General features: G+C 43.1%; 1 protein-coding gene across 1 annotated transcript; it reads left to right on the top strand.

Annotated features, from left to right (window-relative positions):
* Positions 1-1,630: 1,630 nt before the first annotated feature.
* CAV2 (caveolin 2) lies at positions 1,631-8,747 on the top strand. The gene is made up of 3 exons (XM_065423734.1): positions 1,631-1,780; positions 2,325-2,512; positions 8,597-8,747. Exons 1-3 carry the CDS (start codon positions 1,631-1,633, stop codon positions 8,745-8,747), a joined length of 489 nt encoding a protein of 162 aa, XP_065279806.1.
* The last annotated feature ends 13,788 nt before the right edge of the window (positions 8,748-22,535 follow it).

The following is a 22,535-nucleotide window of genomic DNA, read 5'->3' as shown; positions in this document are numbered from 1 at the left end:
ATTTGACCCACCACAGAAATGAAAAACAAAAAGCTCTGTACGTGGATTGGAAATAAGGGAATAAAGTGGAGGTTTTCTGCCCACCTAACCATACAATTAACATCAAACTAAAGTCATTGTCTTATCCAAACCTGATATTGTTAAGAATGTCAGAACTTTTCAAGGCTTGAAGTTATTACTAATTTGATGCAGTAGTGTGAATGCAAGAAAACTATCAATGGGAGTTTCCTTTTTCAATTTAATAGGCATGAATAGTATCTGGATTATAAACCTCAAAGTCTCTTTTTGGAGAGTGAGAAGTGATAATCGTTATTGTATTGCAGAAGAAATCAACTAGTGAAAATATATGGGTATTCATAAATCAGTGGTTTCAAACAGCTACCAAAGCCTTTCAGAAATTATTCCTTTACTTTGCTATAGTTAAATTCACACTCAGGCCATTTTTTAATATAATACAGTAGCAGGAATGAGTTATGCAAAATGGAAAATAAAGCATGAGAATGAGATGTTGAGGATTTTCAATGAAAGATAATTAAACCACCTCTCATTTACTTTGTATTAGATGCTAGGCTATGGGTAGTTTTAGGGCATAAGAGGAAAGAAAACAGTATGTTCCATAAAAGACCCATAAGATTGGACACAATTTGGCTGGATAGTATAAGTGCCTCCTTTCTTAATCCCTAGGCCAGGATTTTTAATTTCTGTTTACCTTCCAGCTGGAAAGGGTCACCTCATGAAATTAATAGGTGGCAAGTTTAAAACAAACAAAAGGAAGTACTTCTTCAGATAAAACACACAGCCAACCTGTGGAACTCACTGCCAGGGGATGTTGTGAAGGCCAAAACTATAACCGGGTTCAAAAAAGAACTGGATAAATTAATGGAGGATAGGTCGATCAATGGCTATTAGTGACCACCGTCAGGAATGTATCCCCATGTTCTAGGAGTCCCAAAACCGCTGACTTGTCAGATGCTGTGACTGGAAGGCAGAGGATAGATCACTCAATAATTGCCCTGTTCTTCTGGCATCAGCCTCTGTCAGAAGACAGGATACTGGCTAGATGGACCATCTAGTCTGAGCCAGGCTGGCAATTCATGTTTATGTTCTTAAATGCTGAGGCTCTAAAATGACTGACCACGCGGGGATGTACACTGTATCGGTGGCATGATCATCTCTCCCCTTATGTGGCAAATGCAGAGGTTGGGCACGTAAGGGGACTGCCTCTGGACTGAAGCGCAGCAAACTCCAGCTGCACCAAAACTCTGTCCCGGCACCGACACGCGCGGGGCCCGTGCAGATAGCGCGGGAACCCACCCCTGCCGCCGAGCATCCCAGCCCGCTGGTTTCGCCTTCCGCTGCTGCAGGCCCGGCAGCCCCAGTCCTCCGCGGGGCGATCGCTGCGCCCCCGGTCCCTTCCTGCGCCCCCGGCCTCGGCGGGGCTCGCTGCGGGATGGAGCGTGCGCGGTTAGAGCGCGGGAGCTAGGGGGCAGCTCCCGGCGGGCGCGGCGCTCTCCGGGGCGGGGCTCCGGGCCAGCCGGGCTCCACCCAAGCCCAGGCTGCGCGGAGCCCAGCCGGAGGCAGCCACCAGCGGGCAGGGGGGCCCCGGAGGCAGCGCACCAGCGGAGCCGCCATGGGGCTGGAGAAGGAGACGGGAGACACGAAGATCTTCATGGCCGAGGACAGCTTCGGGCGCCCCGGCGGCCCCGCGCTAGCCGGCCCGGAGAAGCGGGCGGAGAATGGCTCCGACAGAGACCCGCATGGGCTGAACACCCACCTGAAGGTGAGGGGGTTAGGGCTGCATTGGCGGCCACCTGCACGCCGCTCCCTGCTCGCCTCCTGGCCGCTGGCTCCTTGCAAAACAGGGGGCTGCGTTCCCCCTTAGCCGCCGCGCTGCAGCCCCCGTGGCCGGCATCGGGCCCCTCCCTCTCTCTCTCCCCAGGAGCCCGAGCCCGGGCCTAAGAATATGTTTTAACATACGTGCTGTTGTTTGAAACGGGGCAACACAAAAATCGCGGGGGGGTGTCTCTGCCCGATCCCCCGTGAGCCCGGCCTGCCCGCACACCTGTGCAGATCAGGCTGAGCTGAATTGTTACAATCCGAACTTCCCTGGTGCGGCCTCTAGCCAAAAGTCACTCTGCGCTGTAAAGCCTGGGGGCAGGGGTATTTAACCAAGCCGAGTGCAACCTGCTCCGTTTCTTTCCCATCAGCAACAAAAACTCCAGTATAGTTCCCTCTTCATCCCCAGCGTTGTATCATTGCAATTGCCGTTGGAGACAGAAGCTGATTTAGCTTGGGGGGGGGGGGTGTTTTTTCTGTCGTTCTAGCTAGGGTTTGAGGATGTCCTAGCAGAGCCTGCATCATTTCACTCCTTTGACAAAGTTTGGATCTGCAGCCACGCTCTCTTTGAGCTCAGCAAATACGCGCTGTACAAGCTCCTGACTCTATTCCTTGCTATCCCACTGGCTCTGGTTGCAGGAATTGTCTTTGCAGTACTCAGCTGTCTGCACATCTGGTGAGTAAATTTATTGCCTTCCTCCTGACACATTAATATCCATATACAGTAAAGAAGTGCCTCTATAAACTCAGTCTCTGCACAGGGGAGAATGAACAATTCTTATGATGTTGCCATAGATCCTAACTAGCGATAGTCACCTCTACAGCTAGTAAATTTAGGCTGATTTGAGTATTTACTGTGTTTTTAAAGTGACAGTAATGAGCTTTCTGTGCCTGGGGTCCCCCATCTGTAACAATTTCTTCTACCCTGGGTCTGTCTTGTTTATTTAGTTTGCAAGCTCCTTGGGACACGGACTGTTTCTTACTTTGGATTTGTGCAGCGCTTAGCACAATGGGGCCCTCATCCTGGGTAGGGCCTCTAGATGCTACTGTGATATAAATAATAATGATGATGATGATTTAGTTTATTGGACTATGCAGATTGCTTAATCGCGTGTATTTAATATAAGGGCTTGACAGAGGTATTCTGCCAGCTGGGTAGGAGGGCCATGTTTCCCTCCTTCCCACTGCAACTTTTTCTCATCAGTTTGGCACCCAGTCCCCTACTCAGTCTTACTCAATTGAGCTAGCTACTCCTCCTTTCCCATGCCACCTTTGCTGGAAAAAAATAACCGTAGGGTACATCTTATCTTTGCTATTGCCACTAAAGCTGCTGCCTCTGCCTTTGAACATGAGGCATGCTCATAACAAAGTGCAATGCAATGTACCGTGGGCACCTCCAGGAAAGGGACCCCCTGCTGAGCTCAGGCAGTCTGATCCTGGCCACACGCCCAGTTCCACAGGCGGACACAGTAGCTCTAGAAGCTCACAAGGAAGCTGATGTACTTTGTTACATTTTTGGCAATGGTTTGGAGAATCTTCAGAACAGAGAGGCAGCTAGATTGTGGAGGTGGATGGAAGGGGAAAAAAATGGGGGCTGGAGATGAAAGGGCTACATAAGGGGAAGTTGGGAATCCATCTGACTGCCAAGGTAGGTGAAAGGAGTAGGATGACCAAGTGCCCAGTACCATGCCCACAAACCAAGATTTTCTTTACGTACTAGTTTTAGACAAGATTTCCATTATCAGAACGTGCTTTCAGGCATGGATAGCTGGAGTTTAACAGTGAGACCTTTCAAGCTCTTTAAACATCTAAAGATGTTGTAGTCTAATAAGCCCCAGTTCATTAATACTGTTCTAGGTTTCTGTGCCACAGAAGCACCTCTTGTATAGACTTCCATGCAGTGGAATGCAGACATGAGTTTTACAGAATTAGGTCTCTGAAAATCAGTTACAGCGTCAAATCCGACTCATGTGAGTGATCCCCATTGACTTTAACAGGAGCTGCAGTGGCTCAGCACTTCTGAGATAGAGGTGTCTAACCATAGGCACCCAATTTTGAAGATTTTGGCCTCAGTCTCTCTATGGGCCTAATTATTTCCTTCACTAAAGAGTACAGAGGAGAACTTTCATTCTCATCTCCTGTTATACCCTGGGTGGGGTGTAGAAGAGTTAGCTACCTCTGGCTCCATCCCTACCCTAGCCAGAATCATAGAATATTAGGGTTGGAAGAGACCTCAGGAGGTCATCTAGTCTAACCCCCTGCTCAAAGCAGGACCGACACCAACTAAATCATTCCAGCCAGGGCTTTGTCAAGCGGGCCTTAAAAACCTCAAAGGAGGGAGATTCCACCACCTCCCTAGGGAGACCATTCCAGTGCTTCACCACCCTCCTAGTGAAATAGTGTTTCCTAATATCCAACCTACACCTCCCCCACTGCAACTTGAGACCATTGCTTCTTGTTCTGTCATCTACCACTGCTGAGAACGGCCTAGCTCCATCCTCTTTGGAATCCCCCTTCAGGTAGTTGAAGGCTGCTATCAAATCCCCCCCCCCCCCTCTTCTCTTCTGCAGACTAAATAACCCCAGTTCCCTCAGCCTCTCCTCGTAAGTCATGTGCCCCAGCCCCCTAATCATTTTCGTTGCCCTCTGCTGGGCTCTCTCCAATTTGTCCACATCCCTTCTGTAGTGGGGGGACCAAAACTGGACACAATACTCCAGGTGTGGCCTCACCAGTGCTGAATAGAGGGGAATAATCACTTCCCTCGATCTGCTGACAATGCTCCTACTAATACAGCCCAATATGCCGTTGGCCTTCTTGGCAACAAGGGTACACTGCTGACTCATATCCAGCTTCTCGTCCATTGTAATCCCCAGGTCCTTTTCTGCAGAACTGCTGCTTAGCCAGTCGGTCCCCAGTCTGTACAGTGCATGGGATTCTTCTGTCCTAAGTGCAGGACTCTGCACATGTCCTTGTTGAACCTCATCAGATTTCTTTTGGCCCAATCCTCCAATTTGTCTAGGTCACTCAATTTGTCTAGGCCAGGATCCGATTCTAGTAGGAGACAAAGACCAGCTAAATCCAGTTTTCCCACACCAGCTTCAACCCAAAATTAGTGAAGCTTGAGTCTCTGTAAAGGTCTGTGTAGCACTGTCTGCCCATTCCACATTCCTGGGAGCATGGATTTGAACGCAGCTGTGTTTCCAGGATCTGGTGATGGGGCAGGAGACCCCAGAGCTGGCATGGAGTGGAGGCATAGGGTTTCCAAACATATAGTACTGGCTTCTTTTGGAATCCCACTGGGCTTACGAACATACCTGCTGCTTGTTTTGTGGGTGGGAGGAGGGGAATTCCATTCAAACCCTCCTTCCCTGGAATGATTCCAGGAAAACTCCATTAACGGATTGTGAGTTCTCCCTCCCATGTAACTGGCTGCAGGAGGAGCTATCAGAGTCTCTATGCCTCAGTTTCTTCATCCATCAAACTGAGCCAATTATACTGAGTGGTCTTTTATGAGGCTAAATTCCATGCTGTTTGTATCAGAGGGGTAGCCGTGTTAGTCTGAATTCCATGCTGTTTGTAAAACACTTTGAAGTCCTCAGATAGAAAGTGCTATAGACATGCAAAGTACTGTTGTTGTAACTATATTGGCACACTAAAAATCCACTTAGGCCTGGCCTGGCATTGCTCACTCACCTAGAACTCTCCAGGATTTCAGCAACAGTTGTGCACCCCAGATCTGAGAGCAGATTTTAGTTCTCGGTAGCTGGGATAACTTTAAAGAAAGACGCAGGATATTATACATCATGTAATGGGAGTGGGGAAGGGGAAAGAAAAGTAAATGAGAAAAATACCAACAGTGTGGTTTGATTTACACTTACTTTTTTTTCCCTATTAAAAAGTAACACATTCTGGACCCTCCCTCATACTGGGTGCATTAAGCCAGTCTCCATAGTTACACTATCTGGTAAGAATGAGACAGTCTGAAACTGTGCCAATGCCAGCCAACAGTTTAGTGACCTGTATATGAGCTCCTTGGAGCAAAGTTACTTGTCTGCATTCCTTTGCCTGTAGTGATTTATTTCTCTCATGCTACAGACTATAAGTTGTGGAAAACTTGTCACACCAACTCTTAGAAGCTCCCTGTGAATATCCTGAGTAAACTTTAAAAAATCTCTTTAAACTGGAGCTTGAATTTTCTGTTGAAGTGGTTTGTTTTATGACTAGGTTGTGCTATGTCAATACCAGTGTTCCAAGTGATGCACTCAAAATTCTGACCCTTATTATAGATCAGGGATGAAATATTGCTCCGAGTTACATGTGTGCAACCACCTAGAAGTGTAAGTCATGTGTAACTCATGGCAGAATTTGGCCCTACACTTTTTTTCTAAAAATGTCCTGGTGATTGTTCATTAAGGTCCTAACCGTGAGAAAAGCTGAGGACTTGCAACTCCCTCTGGGGAACCTTCCATGCTAGTGTAGCATGCACAGATATCCTCTCCCAGGTTGCAAACAAAGTTCCCCTCTGCCTGTGTAGAGATTTCCAAGACCCAGCAAGCTTCATGCCTTGATCTCATTTGGAGCTGCTGGTGCTTGGCATTATTCTGTATCACGGCCTGAATTTCCATCCATCACTTGCTACGGTACACAGTCAATGACCAAGATGCAAAGAAGTGGACATCTGTCACCTTTCACATTTCTCTTTTATGGCTTATAGCTGTGGTACTCAACCTCGATGACCACAAAATCATGAGCGCTGAAAAGCCACATCCTCACTGAATTAATGGAATCTGAGAGCCACTGAACTGTCCTGACATTGTGTTGTCTCAGTGTGAGAGTTGTCTGTCCTCCCTCACCCCTCTACCCACTTCTTGGCTGCAGGGAATGAAAAGGAGGAGATGTTGTTTCTCTCTCTGCCTTTCCCTCCCCACCAACCAGTTTGTAGGGAGTGGATCTTTGAGGTTCTAGTCTGTTGGTTCACATATTACATTCTACATTGGGCAGCAGGGAGTCTTCTTGTGACTCCCTATTGAGTCTTATCAACACCTCTGTTATGAGTCTTCACTATCACTTTGATTATAGTCTAAGGGTACGTCTTCACTCAAGGGGGGGTCGATTTAAGATACGCAAATTCAGCTACGCGAATAGCGTAGCTGAATTCGACATATCGCAGCCGACTTACCCTGCTGTAGGGACGGCGGCAAAATCGACCTCTGCGGCTTCCCGTCGACGGCGCTTACTCCCACCTTCGCTGGTGGAGTAAGAGCGTCGATTCGGGGATCGATTGTCCCGTCCCGATGGGACGCGATAATCGATCCCCGAGAGGTCGATTTCTACCCGCCGATTCAGGCGGGTAGTGTAGACCTAGCCTAAGCCAATGGGTTTGATTTACTGCTGGAAACTATGGCTGTGTGTTCCCACTAGGCATGTCTACACTGCATCTCGGAGCAAACCTCCCAGCCCACAAACTCTCACTTGCGGGGCTCATGCTAGCACTGTAAAAATAGCTGGGTATATGTTACAGCTTTGGCTGGAGGGGGCTTGAGACCCCGAGCTCCTCCCCCAGCCATAACCTCGACACACCGTCTACACAGCAATTTTTAGAGCGCTAGCGCAAAACTGTGGACCCAGGCTGGGAGCCTTGCTCTCAGATGCAATGTGGACATACCCACTGCTCTGAGGGGAGTTTGAGGGGCTCAAACTGCCTGCAGCCCACTCCACTGTAGAGCCTGGAGCAGTCCTGTTGCCCCCAGAAAGTAGGAGGGGCCAGCCAAGGAGAGGATTCTTCCAGAATACCGGTGGGGGGGCAGTAGTAAGACATCTCCCCTGAAGGGCAGATTCTGTTACTATTACTGCTGCCCTTGCCAGTGGTTCTGCCCAAGGATTGCAGCTTTACCACTGCCTGTCCATTAGGGGTGATTTCCTTCTCCCCCCACCCCACTCCTGATGCAGCTTCCCCCATAGGATTTGGGGTGAAGGTTTAAATTGCACTAGATTATTCAGCAAATAATATCAGATAATGTAGAGAAAATCATAAGCGACTCATGGAAAATTAGTGAACAGAAGAGGAGGCACAATTTATCTAGCAAATGACATGCAGCACTCTATATACTATAGTCATAATAAATTGTATACGCAGTTGAACTGTACATAACCATAGCCACACTGTAGAGTGTAGCATACCCTCTTATACTACATGCATATTATTCCAGTAGCATTCAAAGTTCTATATGGTATGTACGTTACTTGCTGTTTCAGCAGAGACAAAGAAAGGGAAGGTTTTAGAAGAACTATTCTTGTTTAAATCCATCTGGGTTAGCTGAGAGTGCAACATAGACATATTAGTATTCTGTTTGCATTGTTGGACTTGATTTGATAATGGCTGAGAACCCAAGCAGACAAACATTTAGTATTGCTCTATGGCACAGCCTTTTAGAAAAGCACTTTAAAATCACAGTTCAACATTACATAAATCATTTCTACGTTGTTTTTTATCTACACTGAACACCCTTTTTTAAGTGACTTCTAGCTTACTGAAATGCCTGAATAAATGAAGATAGGTCACATCCCTTTAGCACAATGTACACCATATGTTGCTTCTCAACATAGCCAAACTCCCATTTTTCTGAAGGTTTTAAATGTCTCTGAAACCTTTTGGGTTAAATAAGATTCCATTGTTAATAAATGTAACCAAGGATTGAGTGGCAAATCCATTATTCTATAGTAGTAGTAATCCTCAAATCTTCTCCTCTCTCCTTTCCAGGATTGTAATGCCTTTTATAAAGACCTGCCTCATGGTCTTGCCTTCAGTGCAGACTGTATGGAAGAGTGTGACGGATGTTCTTATTGCACCGTTATTTCATAGCCTAGGCCGATGCTTTGCTACAGTCAACATACGCCTGGACCAAGAGTAAACATCAGGGGTACAATTCTGCTGTAGGCTTAGATGGTGGTATGCCTCTTTGCTAATGTAACATAGGTGCACTTATCATTCATTCCAAAACTGTTGGGATTAAAATAGCTGGTTTAAAATGGGGATACATTATTTAAACAAAAAATCATTTACTTTCAGGGGATCAGTTTAAGACTATTTTCATATCTTAACTATTTTAAACAGAAAAAATATGGGGTATTTTGGCAACACTTTATTTTAATGGTACATTGATTGCCAGGTTGCAGAAAAATTCATGTGGAGGTATATGTGACCACCACAATAGTATCGCAGAAAATTGCTGTGGCTGGTGGTGTTACTCTGAATAATAGTGAAATTAGTAGTGATGTGATATACTGGGCCAAACTCACTTCTAGGGTTTCAGAGATGGGTCTGGCCCACTATTCAGCATAATACATGGAAGGTTGTATGCTCAGTTCTCATTGTCAGCAGGAGTTGTGCCTGCAACTCCCTGCATGATACAGTACTGTTGTGCATGGGTAATATTCACTCAGCTCCCATTACTGCTTTGTAAATCTCCCATATATCAATGGAGAAAAGTTCCCCAAAGTTTAGCCCTTAAAATAAAGTGTTAGCTAATGGTTTGAGACAATCAGCTAATCTATATATTTTATTTAATGAGATTTTAATTTTGCTGTATATTTTGTATTTATGTAAATGTTACTTTATCAGTTTTCCTTCAAGCATTATTTCTGAAGCATTTGTATACTTGCGGAATTATTATGCTGAAGAAGTTTGACACTGCAGAAGATTAAATGAGATTGGTGAGATTTTACTGACTAGATTACGCAGATCTTTGGAAATGCTGTTGTGCAATTCAAATATGCCAAGTATATATTTTTTTCGTAATTGAATGTAAAAGCAGTGCACACAAATGTTTTCATACAAGATTATGCAAAAGAGTTTGAAATATATGTTTATGAGAATTGTTCATTTTTTTTAATTAAAAACAGGCTGTAATAAACGCAACCTTGCCTATCTCTGTGTATTATCAGCAACATTGTGATATTTAAAATAATATACACTATTCTCGCACTTTGATTAAGTGGAAAGCATTCTCTCTTATTTCAAGCAAGTGGACATATTTAGTATGCTTGTCCAGTTCTCTCCACACATTTAATTGACTCTGGTAAATGCTTATTTATTACTTTTAAAGTCTAACTATAAAGGATAGTTTTCCCTCCTGCACTTAATACAGCTTTATAAACCAGAATAGCGTGTAAACAAAGGTACATGAAAATTATATTGATCTTATAATGGGGTACATGCTACTGATTTATATAAATGCAGATGAACAAGTTACAACTGTAAAATGTTTATAATATGGTGCAATATGTTTTCCTCTGAAGCAATTCCTTATCATATATGAGGTATGTAATAAAATAATAAAAAATTAGCTTTTTCTATTTTTGGTAGCCCAATTTACTCAGTCATCTTTTTTTGTCTTGGTTAGATAGATGACCAATATTTAAATCATTTTAAAAAACTTTTCTTTTAAATGAATGTAGGATACTTGTGCAACTTTACACTATCATATGGTAGGAAAAAGATGGTGTAAATGGACACAGCTCCACTGATCTTGGTGCTGTTTCACCCATTTACAATAGTAGAGAATTTGTCTCCCTATGTAAGATTTAGAACCACTCGTAAGTTCAAACTTAGCAAGTAAGACAGAATACTTTCTTCTAAAATCATGTTAATATTCTCTAAAATAGACTTCCCATTGAGGTACTTTGGCTATATGCCAAATGATTTGGGGGGGGGGGAAATAGTACACAAATTTCATAGCATATGAAACAGAGCTTTATTTAATGAGCTGCAAAACATTCTCATTCTCCACTCAGTAGTAAATGAACTAGTATACATTATGTAGTCTTTGTACTTCAAAAATGCACTTTTTCCATAGGTAGCAATTGGAGATGGACTCAAACCAAAGTTCTAGAACTGCACACTTTCACATTCAAATCTGGATCTCAATACACATAGCTGGTCCCTATTGCGCTAGTCAGAAATTCCCACCCCTTCCCAATTAAAATTTTCAATGAAAATATGTTCTTCAAAAATTTTCAGATTTTTTGTCAAAAAACAGAATTTTTTTTGACTTTTTGACAATCAAAAACCAAAATTTTTCACCTTTTGTTTTTTCAGTGAATACCTGCACATTTTTACCTGCATATTTTTCACACACAAAAAGTCCATTTTGTAGAAAAAGCTATTTTGCATCAAAAAGGTTTTGACAGAAAATTGGTGACCAGCTGTAGTCCTTATCTCTGAAATGTGCTGAACCAGTACCCCATCAATGAATAGCACTAAGCTTTGAGGAAGTTCAGCTCTGGATCCAAACTTTATGATTGAGGCCCAGTGACAACTGATTTGCTCTTGGTCACATGCTAATGGATACGGGCATTCTTAAAAATAGCTTGCTGAAGTCAGCAGGGCTCTAAACTGCCAAAGAGAATCTAGAAGACTGATCTGGGTTGGGTCTGTCTTAGATTTTGGCCAGTCTGTACATTATTCATCACTAATTGATTTTTTTCACCATTACTGTAACTACATCACAAGACGAAAGCAAGCTTGTAATGAAGAACATCTCATTAAGGAAAGTATATATAGTTATAAGCTGTCTTGTTTTTCTATTTTAGGACCAATAACTTTCTCTGGAGCAGGGTATACCTCTGCTTATAAAAGTGTTGCTTCCATCCTTAAAAAAACTGTCAGGTTTTGGGTTTTCTTTGGTCATGTAAAATATATCTTCTAAATTTTGAAAGATCAGTGTTATGAAAAAGGAGGAAAGAATCATAGAAATGTAGGACCTAAGTTCCCTCTAAGGTGCACACGTGTGCAGCCATGCAGAGACCACCAAGGGCTGTCACCTAACTCCCCCAGCCCCGGGGCTGCGGCGTGGTGAGAAGTGACACCTCTCCCTCAGAGTTCCAGGGCTGCAACGGGGAGAGAGGACTCCCGCAGCCCAGGGGCTGTGGTGGGGAGAGGCGTCTTTCCCCCAGCCCCGGAGCTATTACGGCGGGGAGAGGATCTCCCCCAGTCCAGGTGCTGCTGCAGAGAGAGAGGGCTAGGGGGAGTCCTCTCTCCCCGCCACAGCCTCAGGACAGCCTGCACCCCAAACCCCTTATCCCTGGCCCCACTGCAGAGTCTGCACCCCCAGCCGGAGCCTTCAACCCTCTGCCCCCACCCTGAGCCCCCTCCCACACTCTGAACCCCTCATCCCCATCCCCACTCCAGAGCCCAAACCCCCAGCCAGAGCCTTCACCTCCTACACCCCAACTCTCTGCTCCAGCCCTGAGCCCCCTCCCACACTCCGAACCCCTTGTCCCCACCCCCGCCACACATCACCTCCATACAGTATTGGTGCACATAGCAAAATTCATTCCACACATGGATGGGAAAAATTAGAGGGAACATTGTGTAGGACTGGAAGGGACCTTGATAGGTCATGTAGTCAGTCCCCAGCAGTGAGGCAGGACTAAGTATTATCTAGACCATCCCTGACAGGTGTTTGTCTAACCTGTTCTTAAAAACCTCCAGTGACAGAGATTCCACAGCTTCCCTAATTAATTTGTGCGAGTGCTTAACTACCCATACAGGTAGGAAGTTTTTCCTAATGTCTAAGAGAAATCTCCCTTACTGCAATTTAAGCCCATTACTTCTTGTCCTGTCCTTAGTGGTTAAGGAGAACAATTTGTCACCCTCTTATAGCAACCTTTTACATACCTGAAGACTTATCATGTCTCTCCACAGTCTTTTCTTCTCGAGACTAAACAAACACACTTTTTCGATCTTTCTTCATAGGTCATGTTTTCTAGACCTTTAATCATTTTTGTTACTCTCCTCTGGACTTTCTCCAATTTGTCCTCATCTTTCCCAAAGTGTGTCGCCCAGAACTGGACACAATACTTCAGCTAAGGCCTTGTGGGTGCTGAGTAGAATGGAAGAATTACTTCTCATGTCTTGCTTACAACATTCCAACTAGTACATCCCAAAATGATTTTTGCTTTATTTGCAACAACATTACCCTGGTTGACTCCTATTTAGTTTGTGATCCATTATAATCCCCTAATCCTTTTCTGCAATACTCCTCCTAGGCAGTCATTTCCCATTTTGTATTTGTGCAAATTGATTATTTCTTCCTAAGTGTCGTGCTTTGCAGTTATCATTGAAATTCATCCTACTTATTTCATACATTTTTTCCAGTTTGTCAAGATCAAGTTCTAATCCTGTCCTGAATAGAATCAGACCCAGGACTGATCCCTCTGGGACCTCTCTTGATATGCCCTTCCAACTTGATTGCAAACTATTGGTAACTGCTCTCTGAGTCTGCTTTTCCAACCAATTGTGTACACACCGTATAGAAGGTTGATCCAGGCTATATTTCTCTAGTTTGTTTATGAGACAGTATCAAAAACTTTACTAAAGTTGAGATATATCTCATCTACTGCTTCCCACCCCCCTCCCCCCATTCACAAGGTTTCTTATCCTGTCAAAGAAGGATTTTAGGTTGGTTTGGCATGATTTGTTCTTGATAAATCTATGCTGATTTATCACTTTATTTTCTTCTAGATGCTTACAAATTTGTTTGATTATTTGCTCAATTATCTTTCCAGATATGCAAGTTAAGTTGACAGTCTATAATTCCCTGCATTATCCTTGTTTTCCTTTGTGTAGATAGGTACTATATTTTCCCTTTTCCAGTCCTCTGGGATCTCTCCCATCCTCCACATGTTCTCAGCGATAATTGCTAATGACTCAGAATCTCTTCAGCCAGTTCCTTATGTATTCTAGGATGTATATCAGGCCCTGCAGACTTGAAGACATCCAACTTGTGTACGTAATTCTTAACTTGTTCCTTTCCTATTTTAGCCTGAGTCTACCCCATTTACATTGATGTTTGTTATGTTAGAAGTCCAATTACTGCTAACTTTCTTAGTGAAAACTGAAACAACAAATGGCATTTTAGCCATTGCTGCATTTTCTGTTGTTATCTTTCCTTCCTCATTGAGTAATGGGCCTACCCTGCCCTTGGTCTTCCTCTTGCTTCTCACATATTTGTAAAATGTTTTCTTGTTACCATTTATGTCCCTAGCTAGTTTAATCTTTTTTTTTTTTTGCCTTGGCCTTTCTAATTTTGCCCCTACATTGAGGTTTTTTTTATAGTCTTCCTTTGTAATTTGACCTAGTTTCCACTTTTTTGTAGGACTCTTTTTTGGGTTTCAGATCATTGAAGATCTCCTTGTTAAGCCAAAGTGGTCTCTTGCCATACTTCCTATCTTTCCTATGCATTGGTTAGTTTGCTCTTTGCCCTCAATAATGCCTCTTTAAAAAAAAACTGCCAACGCTCCTGAATTCTTTTTTCCCTTAGACTTGTTTCCCATGGGATCTTACCTACCATCTCCCTGAGTTCGCTAAAGTCTGCTTTCTTTAACTCCACTATCTTTATTCTGCTGTTTTCACCCTATCATTCCTTAGGGCAGGTCTTCACTACGGGGGTGGTCGATTTAAGATACGCAAATTCAGCTACGCGAATAGCGTAGCTGAATTCGGCGTATCGGAGCCGACTTACCCCGCTGTGAGGACGGCAGCAAAATCGACCTCCGCGGCTCCCCGTCAACGGCGCTTACTCCTACCTCCGCTGGTGGAGTAAGCGCGTCAATTCGGGGATCGATTTTCGCGTCCCGACGAGATGCGATAATTCGATCCCCGAGAGATCGATTTCTACCCGCCGATTCAGGCGGGTAGTGTAGACCTAGCCTGAGAATCATGAAGTCTTATAATTTCATGATCATTTTCACCCCAGCTGCCTTCCACCTTCAAATTCGCAACCAGTTTCTCCCCGTTTGTCAGAAATAAATCTAAAAGAGCCTCTCCCCTAGTTGCTTTCTCCACCTTCTACAATAAAAAGTTGTCTCCAGTGCATTCCAAGGACTTGTTGGATAATCTGTGCCCAGATGTATTATTTTTCCAATAGATGGCTGGGTAGTTGAAGTCCCCCATCACCACCAAATCCTGTGTTTTGGATGATTTTGTTCATTGTTTAAAAAAAAGCCTCCTCCACCTCTTCTTCCTGATTAGGTGGTCTATAGTAGACTCCTAACATGACAGCACCCTTATTTTTTTTTACCCCTTTTGTCCTTACCCAGAGACTTTCAACAGTTCTGTCTCCCATTTCAATCTCAACCTCAGTGCAAGTGTATACATCTTTGATATACAAGGCAATACCTCTTCCCTTTTTTCCCCTACCTGTCCTTCCTGAACTAGCTGTATCCTTCTATACCAATATTCCAGTCATGTGAATTATCCCACCCAGTCTTTGTGATGCCAATTATGTCATAATTGTGATTATTCACTACTGTTTCTAGTTCTTCCTGTTTATTCCCCATACTTCTTGTATTAGTATTCAGACATCTGAGATCTTTATTTGACTCCCCCTCTATATTCCTACATGTCTCTCCTTTGTCCCTGCTATAATTGCCCATATTCTTCCCAGATTCCGACCCTTTGCCCAGGTCTCCATGTTTTGGACTTACCTGTGGGCTTCTGCCTCTCCTGTCCCTGTCAAACCTAGTTTAAATCCCCACCTCACTAGGTTAGCCAGTCTGTATCCAAAAATACTTTTCCCCTTCCTTGATAGGTGGACCCCATCTCTGCTCAGCAGTCCTGAGAACAGCATCCCACAGCTGAGGAAGCCAAAGCCTTCCTGGTGACACCATTCACATAGCCAACCACGTGAACTGGTGAAAAGATACAGACACCACTCAATACCTGGTTACTGGTGTGAATCTGCCCCAGGCCAGTTATCCTTCCATTATGCCTTGCACATATTAGGCCAAAATCTGCTCTCAGATACACAAGTATAAATTCAGAGAGATGCCATTGACTTCAGTGGAGTTATTGCAAATTTATAGCTGTATACCTCAGAGGAAGGGTGGTACCGTGGTTAGAGAACTAACCTGGACCTAAGAAGACCTGGATTACAGCCTTCACAGGCTTCCTATCTTCAGCAAGTCAGACAGGTCACCAGATCATCAGCTGTCAATTGTTATAGCTTTATTTGACAGATGTGAAGCCAGGCAGCGAAAGTAAAAGGCTATGGATGCACATCTCATAAAATCATAGCAGTATAGTTTGGAAGGGACCACAAGAGGTTATCTAGTCCAGTCCCCTGCACTCAAGGCAGGTTTCATCAAACTAGCACAAGCATAAACAGCAGGGTAGCTGTGCTAGCATGGGTAGCGGCCTCCTGAAGTACAGCTTAATAATGTCCATGGGGTTCAGGTGGGTTTGTGCTCACATGGCTCTACCATGCCTATGCTATTGAGGCTATACTACTATTTATATTTATCTAGCTCATTGAGAACTAGCACGAGTATGTGTATGCGAGCAGGGCTGTTGTGCCCCCCAGTTCATAGTGTAGATGTAGCTTAAAGGGATGGATCCTCTGCCCCATTGACTTCAACTGATCTGTGACAATTTAAACCAGCTGAGGGTCTTCCACTTAGGTTTTCTGTGCCTCACTTCCCATCTGCAGAATGGAGATAATAGTACTTTCCTTGCTCACAAGTGTGTTGGGAGGATAAAGACATTAAAGATTATTGTAATGGGGTACAAATAAGTACCTTAGATAGATTTATATTTATGAACTGTCAGTTTAGCTCTGCTAGGGAAATAATTTCAGAACCATGTTTTACATGCGGAGAGTATTCTTATTTAAAAAGCATAACTAACCTTAATTTGTCTTATTCTATATTTGTCCTTTAATATACAGAGGGCTTTAACCGACCTCCTCACATGAGTTGTTTAACACGGTCCTTTGCATCTGAGTTATTGTAAAACAAATATTTTACCGTTGCATGTAGAAAGAGGTTGTTACATTTCTATCTTCCCCCCACCCAATGTGTTCTTTAATAAAACTGAGTTTGAAAGAAATCCTAACAGGAATGTTGATTTATGACTAAATAAAAACCCCTTCCCCTCCCCTCCTCCCGCACCCTCCACCTAATGAGTATACTTAGGCACACACCGTTTTTTTCAGAGATAGCTGAAAAGTTCAGGACACTCCTGCAGTTCTGGCGCATTGGACCACACACTTATATCTTGTAGAAGCCAAAAAATGATAACACCATTATTTGTACTGGGTGTGATCTTCCCCCACCTGCAGGGATAAACTGTTGCTGTAAAGTCACATGAACTCTCTCTTTTAAAAATACATGTTGAAAAAGAACAGTCTTTGAGAAAAACAAGTAGAACAAGGTCAAACACTGGACACTTCCACCAATATTGTACACTAACAGAGTGAGCATAAGAAAGTTAGAGCTAACTGCAAGAAGTTACAGTAAATGCACTCAACGTGCAATTATAAAAGAGGTGGCAAGTGAGGTGCTGTAGATGCACATTATGTTCTAGCTAAATCACCACAGCAAATGCCTATTTATTGATTTCAAACCCAGCAATTGGCAGGCCACCTAGTCTTCAGCTGAATGAAATGAATATGGTTATGCCATAAGTGTTTTAATACAAGAATAGCTTCCCCCTGGAGAAGTTTGTACCTAAATGAGCCTTAAGTAACTACTGTAAGGCTTTAATTGACTATTACTCTGACCTTGAACAACACAGAGTAATCACTTGGCTAGAGATAGGTATAAAATACAGTTTCCCGTTATGCAACATATCCTCCTCCCATTGAAGTCAATGGGACTTTTGCCACTATCTTCATTGGAAATGGGAACTTCCCTGTCTGTATTCATTACTTTGAACCTGACCCAAGACAACATGGTATTTCTAGCTATTAAAAAAAAGAGAGAACTCTGCAGCAAACCTGACAAAAATATCCCTATATTTTGGCCTGCTTGTGAGAGTGCCTAGAAAATGTACTTTTTTCCTTGGAGAGATTTCTCCACCAAAAACAAAAACCTTTCTGCTTCCCAGAATAATTGTGTGTTCCAGTCGAGGTGATGCTGACAGTCATCAGTGAAATACAGCTTATTTTGTCAGTTTGACCTCAATCTGAATACTATCAATACCAAGTATTTGTAGACCAGCAAAGGCTTGATGATATAGTGCAAGCACTGAATGAAGTGTTGAAGGAAGCTATAAGACCAACATGGATTAGCCAGTTGCATTATATAATTCATGCTACAGCAACTGTAGCAGCTCATCAGTTTATCATCAAGCCAGCACAGGATGTGAACCAACAAAAAACTTGCTATATTCAAAAACCTCCATGGAAATGAAGGTTAAACAAGAAGATTAAGCTGTTACATCACAATATCAGCCTATTGGATGAATTTGGGGAAAAAAACATTTAAAAATAAAACAGAAGCAAACAGCCCTGGAGATGAAATATGAATGAAAGGGATGTGAGAGTTGTGAAGGAACAATGTAAACAAAAACTTACCGTACTGAGTCACAGACTTGAAAAATATTCAGCTGTCAATGTCAAGAGAGACCACAGAGATTCTTTGATTAGATCAACATTAAAAGCAGAATAGGAAAATGTAGAGAGACAATCAATAATGTGGAAGAGTTTCAGTGCTACTGGAAGGAACTCTGGTCAAAGGATGTACAATATAATCCAAAAATGTAGAAAACACACAATAAAGGAACACACAGGAATATCAAAGAAAGAAATAGATACTGACAGGAATTAAAAACTGGAAAGCACCCAGACCAGGTGGGGTGCATGGATTCTGGTTGAAATGCCTACCAACTCTCCATGATTGTTTACCTGAACAACTTAATAAATGTTTGAAGAACAGCTGTCCAAGATGGATGGTGATGGGGAGAACAGTCTTTATGTAGAAAGAAGGCCATAGACTGATCACATGTTTACCAACTGTATGGACATTTCTAATGGCTATTCTGTCCAAGAAGATCTGAATAGTGCTAGCTCCTGAGCAAAAAGGCTGCACAGTAAACATGAAAGGTACAAAAAATGACCTCAGACTGAACAGAAGGATCACAGAAGAGGCAAAACAAAAAAAGAAAAATGTAGAGATGGTTTGGATAGACTACCAAAAAGTACATGACAGCATCCCACGTTCATGGATAATTAAGACACTGAAAATGCACAAATATTATTTCCTTTCTGCAGCAATCTCTGGTTAACTGGAACATTCGACTCATCCTGGAAGGGTGTCTCATTGATGAGGTCCAAATTAAAGGAGGAATCTTTCAAGGGGATTCCTTATCTCTAATGCTGTTCATGGCAGGAATGCTGCTGCTGTCATGGATGCTCCATGAGATAAATTATGGTTATCATATCAGCTAGGAGCAACTACCAGTTAACCATTTGTTATACACAGATGGTTTGAAACTATATGGATGGTCATAAAAGGAGATACAGAGATTGATGACTTGTAGAAAAGTTTGGTGAAGATATAAAGCTATGGATTGACTTGGCGAAATGCGTGTCTGCATCTGTAGAGGGGAACACTGGTATATCCAGAAGGCATACAAGTTAACAAAGATACTATCCAAGATATCTCTCAGCATCATAGCCCCTACAAACACCTTGGAATCAGGGAACTGTCAGAGCTACAACATAAAGAAGCCAAAGAAGAAGTTAGGAAAAGAATATTACTCTAAGAACAAAATTCTGCTCAAAGAATTTGATCCAAGCTAGCAATATGTGGGCGATATAAGTAGTACAGTACAAAACCAGAGTACTCTAGTGGAAACAAGAGAAGAAAACATCTGACATCCAAACAAGAAAGCTCCTGGTGATGCATAAAGTATAATGAATATCAATCAAGACTTGGGCAGGATGTACATAGGACAATGTGATGGGGGGAAAGCCTGCTATCTCTGGAGGAAGCAATTGTCAATGAAGAATATCACATCAAAATATATGAGGAGTCAGCCAGAGTATAAGATGATCTGGTCTTGATAACAAGTGATAGGTGAGCCTGCATTCCAGCTCAAGGAAAGACTTGAGAGATTTACACAGAAATCAGTGCACAGATAATGGAAAAAGATCAAACCCATTAGTGACTGAAGATTAACAAACTCTTGGCTTGTAGGATACCTCAAAAGAGAGACAGGGAGCCTCATTATCAGTGCACAAGAGCAGTCTTTAAAGCTTAACTACGTTTGAAACAAAATTGACCAACAGAATTGCTCCCCAAACTGCAGAACATGTTCCGAAAAGGAAGAGCCAGTGGAACAGGTATTCAGCACCTGCATGAACCTGGCTGGGAGGGTCTATATGAACAGACACAATGAGGTCACCAAGTATCTCCATTGGAGCCTCTGTGGTAAGTACAGATTTGAATGAACCATGTGGTATTATGATCACTGAACTCACAGTGCTGTAGAGAATGAAGAGGCTAAGATTTTATGGGATCTAGCCAGTGTCACAGACCAAACAGGGCAGGCAAGCAGGCCTGATATAGTTGTAAAAAAGAAGACCAACAAGACCATGTTAATTAATATTGTATTACCAGTAAGCAGAAACAGCAAAAAGGAACAAGGAGAAGATAGTGAAGCATGAAGAACTCTGCTATGAAGTGGAACCATTATTGAAAACTAGAACAAAGATGATCCCAGTGATAATTGGAGCACTTGGAGAAATCCTTAAGGGTATGAATGAGCAGCTCAAGAACACATTATGAGTGCACGACATGATCAGTGTCCTCCACAAGACAGTGCTTTTAGGCACTGTGAGAATTTTAAGGAAAGTCAAAGGTGAACGAGGCAGTTGAGCACCTAAAGGCAGGAAATGCAGAGGGTTTAACAAAACTCCTGACTACCCAAATGTATGGAATAAGTTCATGGTCAGGATTTATTGGAGACTCATAGGAATAAATTTTAGATAGTAGCTTTCCCTTTTTTATACTTAAAGATATTGTATGTTGTGAAGGCTATTTGGTTTTTAAAAAATCCCCATGATGTAATACTGAGGGATAATATATAGCACTTCTCATCTTTAGATCTCAAAGCCTTTTACAAAGGAAGGCAGTACCATTATTCCCATTTTACAGATGAGGTGACATACCCAAAGTCACCCACAGGGCAGTGATAAAGCTGGGAATTGAACCAGGTCTCCTGAGTTCCAGACCAGGGCCTTATCTACTGCTGTTTAGCAACAGCTCTCTCACTGGGGCCTATATATGTAGTACGGGGAGGGGAATTTTGGCAGAGGAAAGAGTCCATGCTAGAGTTAGAAAAGTAATCTGAAGAATGTACTAAAGCAGGTGCCTAAAAATGCACCTGCCTGAGCTTTGTCAATTCTGCTTGTGTTGTTCATTTAGTTGTGCTGCTTCTCTGCAAAAGCCATTGTATTGGCATGAGGGAGGCTGTGAAAGGGAAAATATACAAAAGAGAATAAAAAAAAATACCCAGCAATGAGAAAAGAATAGGGATTAGAGAGCTAAAAAGAGGGTGGATGAGTTTGCACTTAGCAAAGACTGTAAGTTCCTCCTGGAAAAGAAACAAAGCAAAAGGCAGGAGCAGTCATGATCGGAGTTGCAGCATCTCTGTCCATTGTGGACACATCCAATATCTCCTTTAACTGCCTGTGACTCAGCTGTAATTCTTGTGGTAATGCCAAAGACACAAGCAAATGGGAAGAAGGAAGCAGCCGCAGCCATACTATCAGACCAGAGTGAATTTTGGAGAATTTCTGCAAGCAAGAGGGAGCTGCTATATATTCTAGTTATTGTATCTGTCTGAGTATTTATAGTATTCTCATCCCCATGGTAGCACGCAGGATGGTACACAGGTTTTGTTTTTTCATATATCCCACAGAGTGAGCAACCAATGCAAAATGATTTGCCTGATATCTTCCATTTGCCACACTGCAAAGTCACATTTGCTCAGGAAGTTGTACAGGCCTACAGAAGCAGCTACAATTTCATTTAATATAGAGTTAGGGTCTATTATATTTGCAGCTCTCATAAACTGTGACTAACAGTATATGAACAGCTAAACTAAGAAGAATAGACAGGCCTGGCACCAGAGCTGATCCGGAGAACAGAGGGTTGTGCTGTCTGCGGGGAGCTAAGGTATGGGATGTTGACCTGAGGAGGAAGAGGATCCTAATGGGAGCAGGAAAGAATCCACTGATTGTCTTTCATGTGGGAACAAATGATACAGCTAGGTTCTCGCTGGAATGTATCTAGGGAGACTATGCCAGGTTGGGAAAGACACTTGAAAAAATGGAGGCAAAGGTGATCTTCAGTGGGATTCTACCTGTCCCTAGAGGAGGAGAATGAAGGTGAGACAAGAAACTGATGGTCAACAGATGACTCAGGCAGTGGTGCTATAAGAAGGGCTTTGGGATGTTTGACCATTGGGAGGCATTCATGGACAGAGAACTGGTCTCATGGGATGGACTCCACCTGAGTAGGGAGGGAAATAGACTTCTGGGATGGAGGATGACACAACTGATTAAAAGAGCTTAAACTAGAAACTTGGGGGAGACATTTGGAAGATTCTCATATAATCATATTTTAACATTGAGAGGGGGGAAATCAAATAAGAAATGGAGAAAGGAACAGCATTGGGTAAGAGAATGGACATTAAGAGGAAAGATAGTGCCGATACCAATGAAGCTAACAGCAGAGGTGAAAGTAAGCCGGTACGGTCCGGGCCCTTTGAATTCCCGCCTGAGCCCGGCTGCCAGAGTTGCGGCGGGGATTTAAAGGGCCCGGAGCTCCGCGGTGGCCGGAGCCCCGGGCCCTTTAATTTGCCCCTGAGCCTCGGGGACTCCCAGCCACCTCTGCAGCTGGGAGCCCCAGGG

This window comes from Emys orbicularis, chromosome 1, assembly GCF_028017835.1.
Source record: "Emys orbicularis isolate rEmyOrb1 chromosome 1, rEmyOrb1.hap1, whole genome shotgun sequence".
Lineage (NCBI taxonomy): Eukaryota > Metazoa > Chordata > Testudines > Emydidae > Emys > Emys orbicularis.
This window is presented reverse-complemented; position numbering and strand designations above follow the sequence as displayed.

Excerpts from the sequence above, each read along its gene's own strand:
- CAV2 (XM_065423734.1), top strand. The coding sequence starts at position 1,631 with ATGGGGCTGGAGAAGGAGACGGGAGACACGAAGATCTTCATGGCCGAG. Across the intron at positions 1,781-2,324 it reads GGCTGAACACCCACCTGAAG|CTAGGGTTTGAGGATGTCCT; the intron begins GTGAGGGGGTTA and ends CTGTCGTTCTAG. Across the intron at positions 2,513-8,596 it reads CTCAGCTGTCTGCACATCTG|GATTGTAATGCCTTTTATAA; the intron begins GTGAGTAAATTT and ends TCTCCTTTCCAG.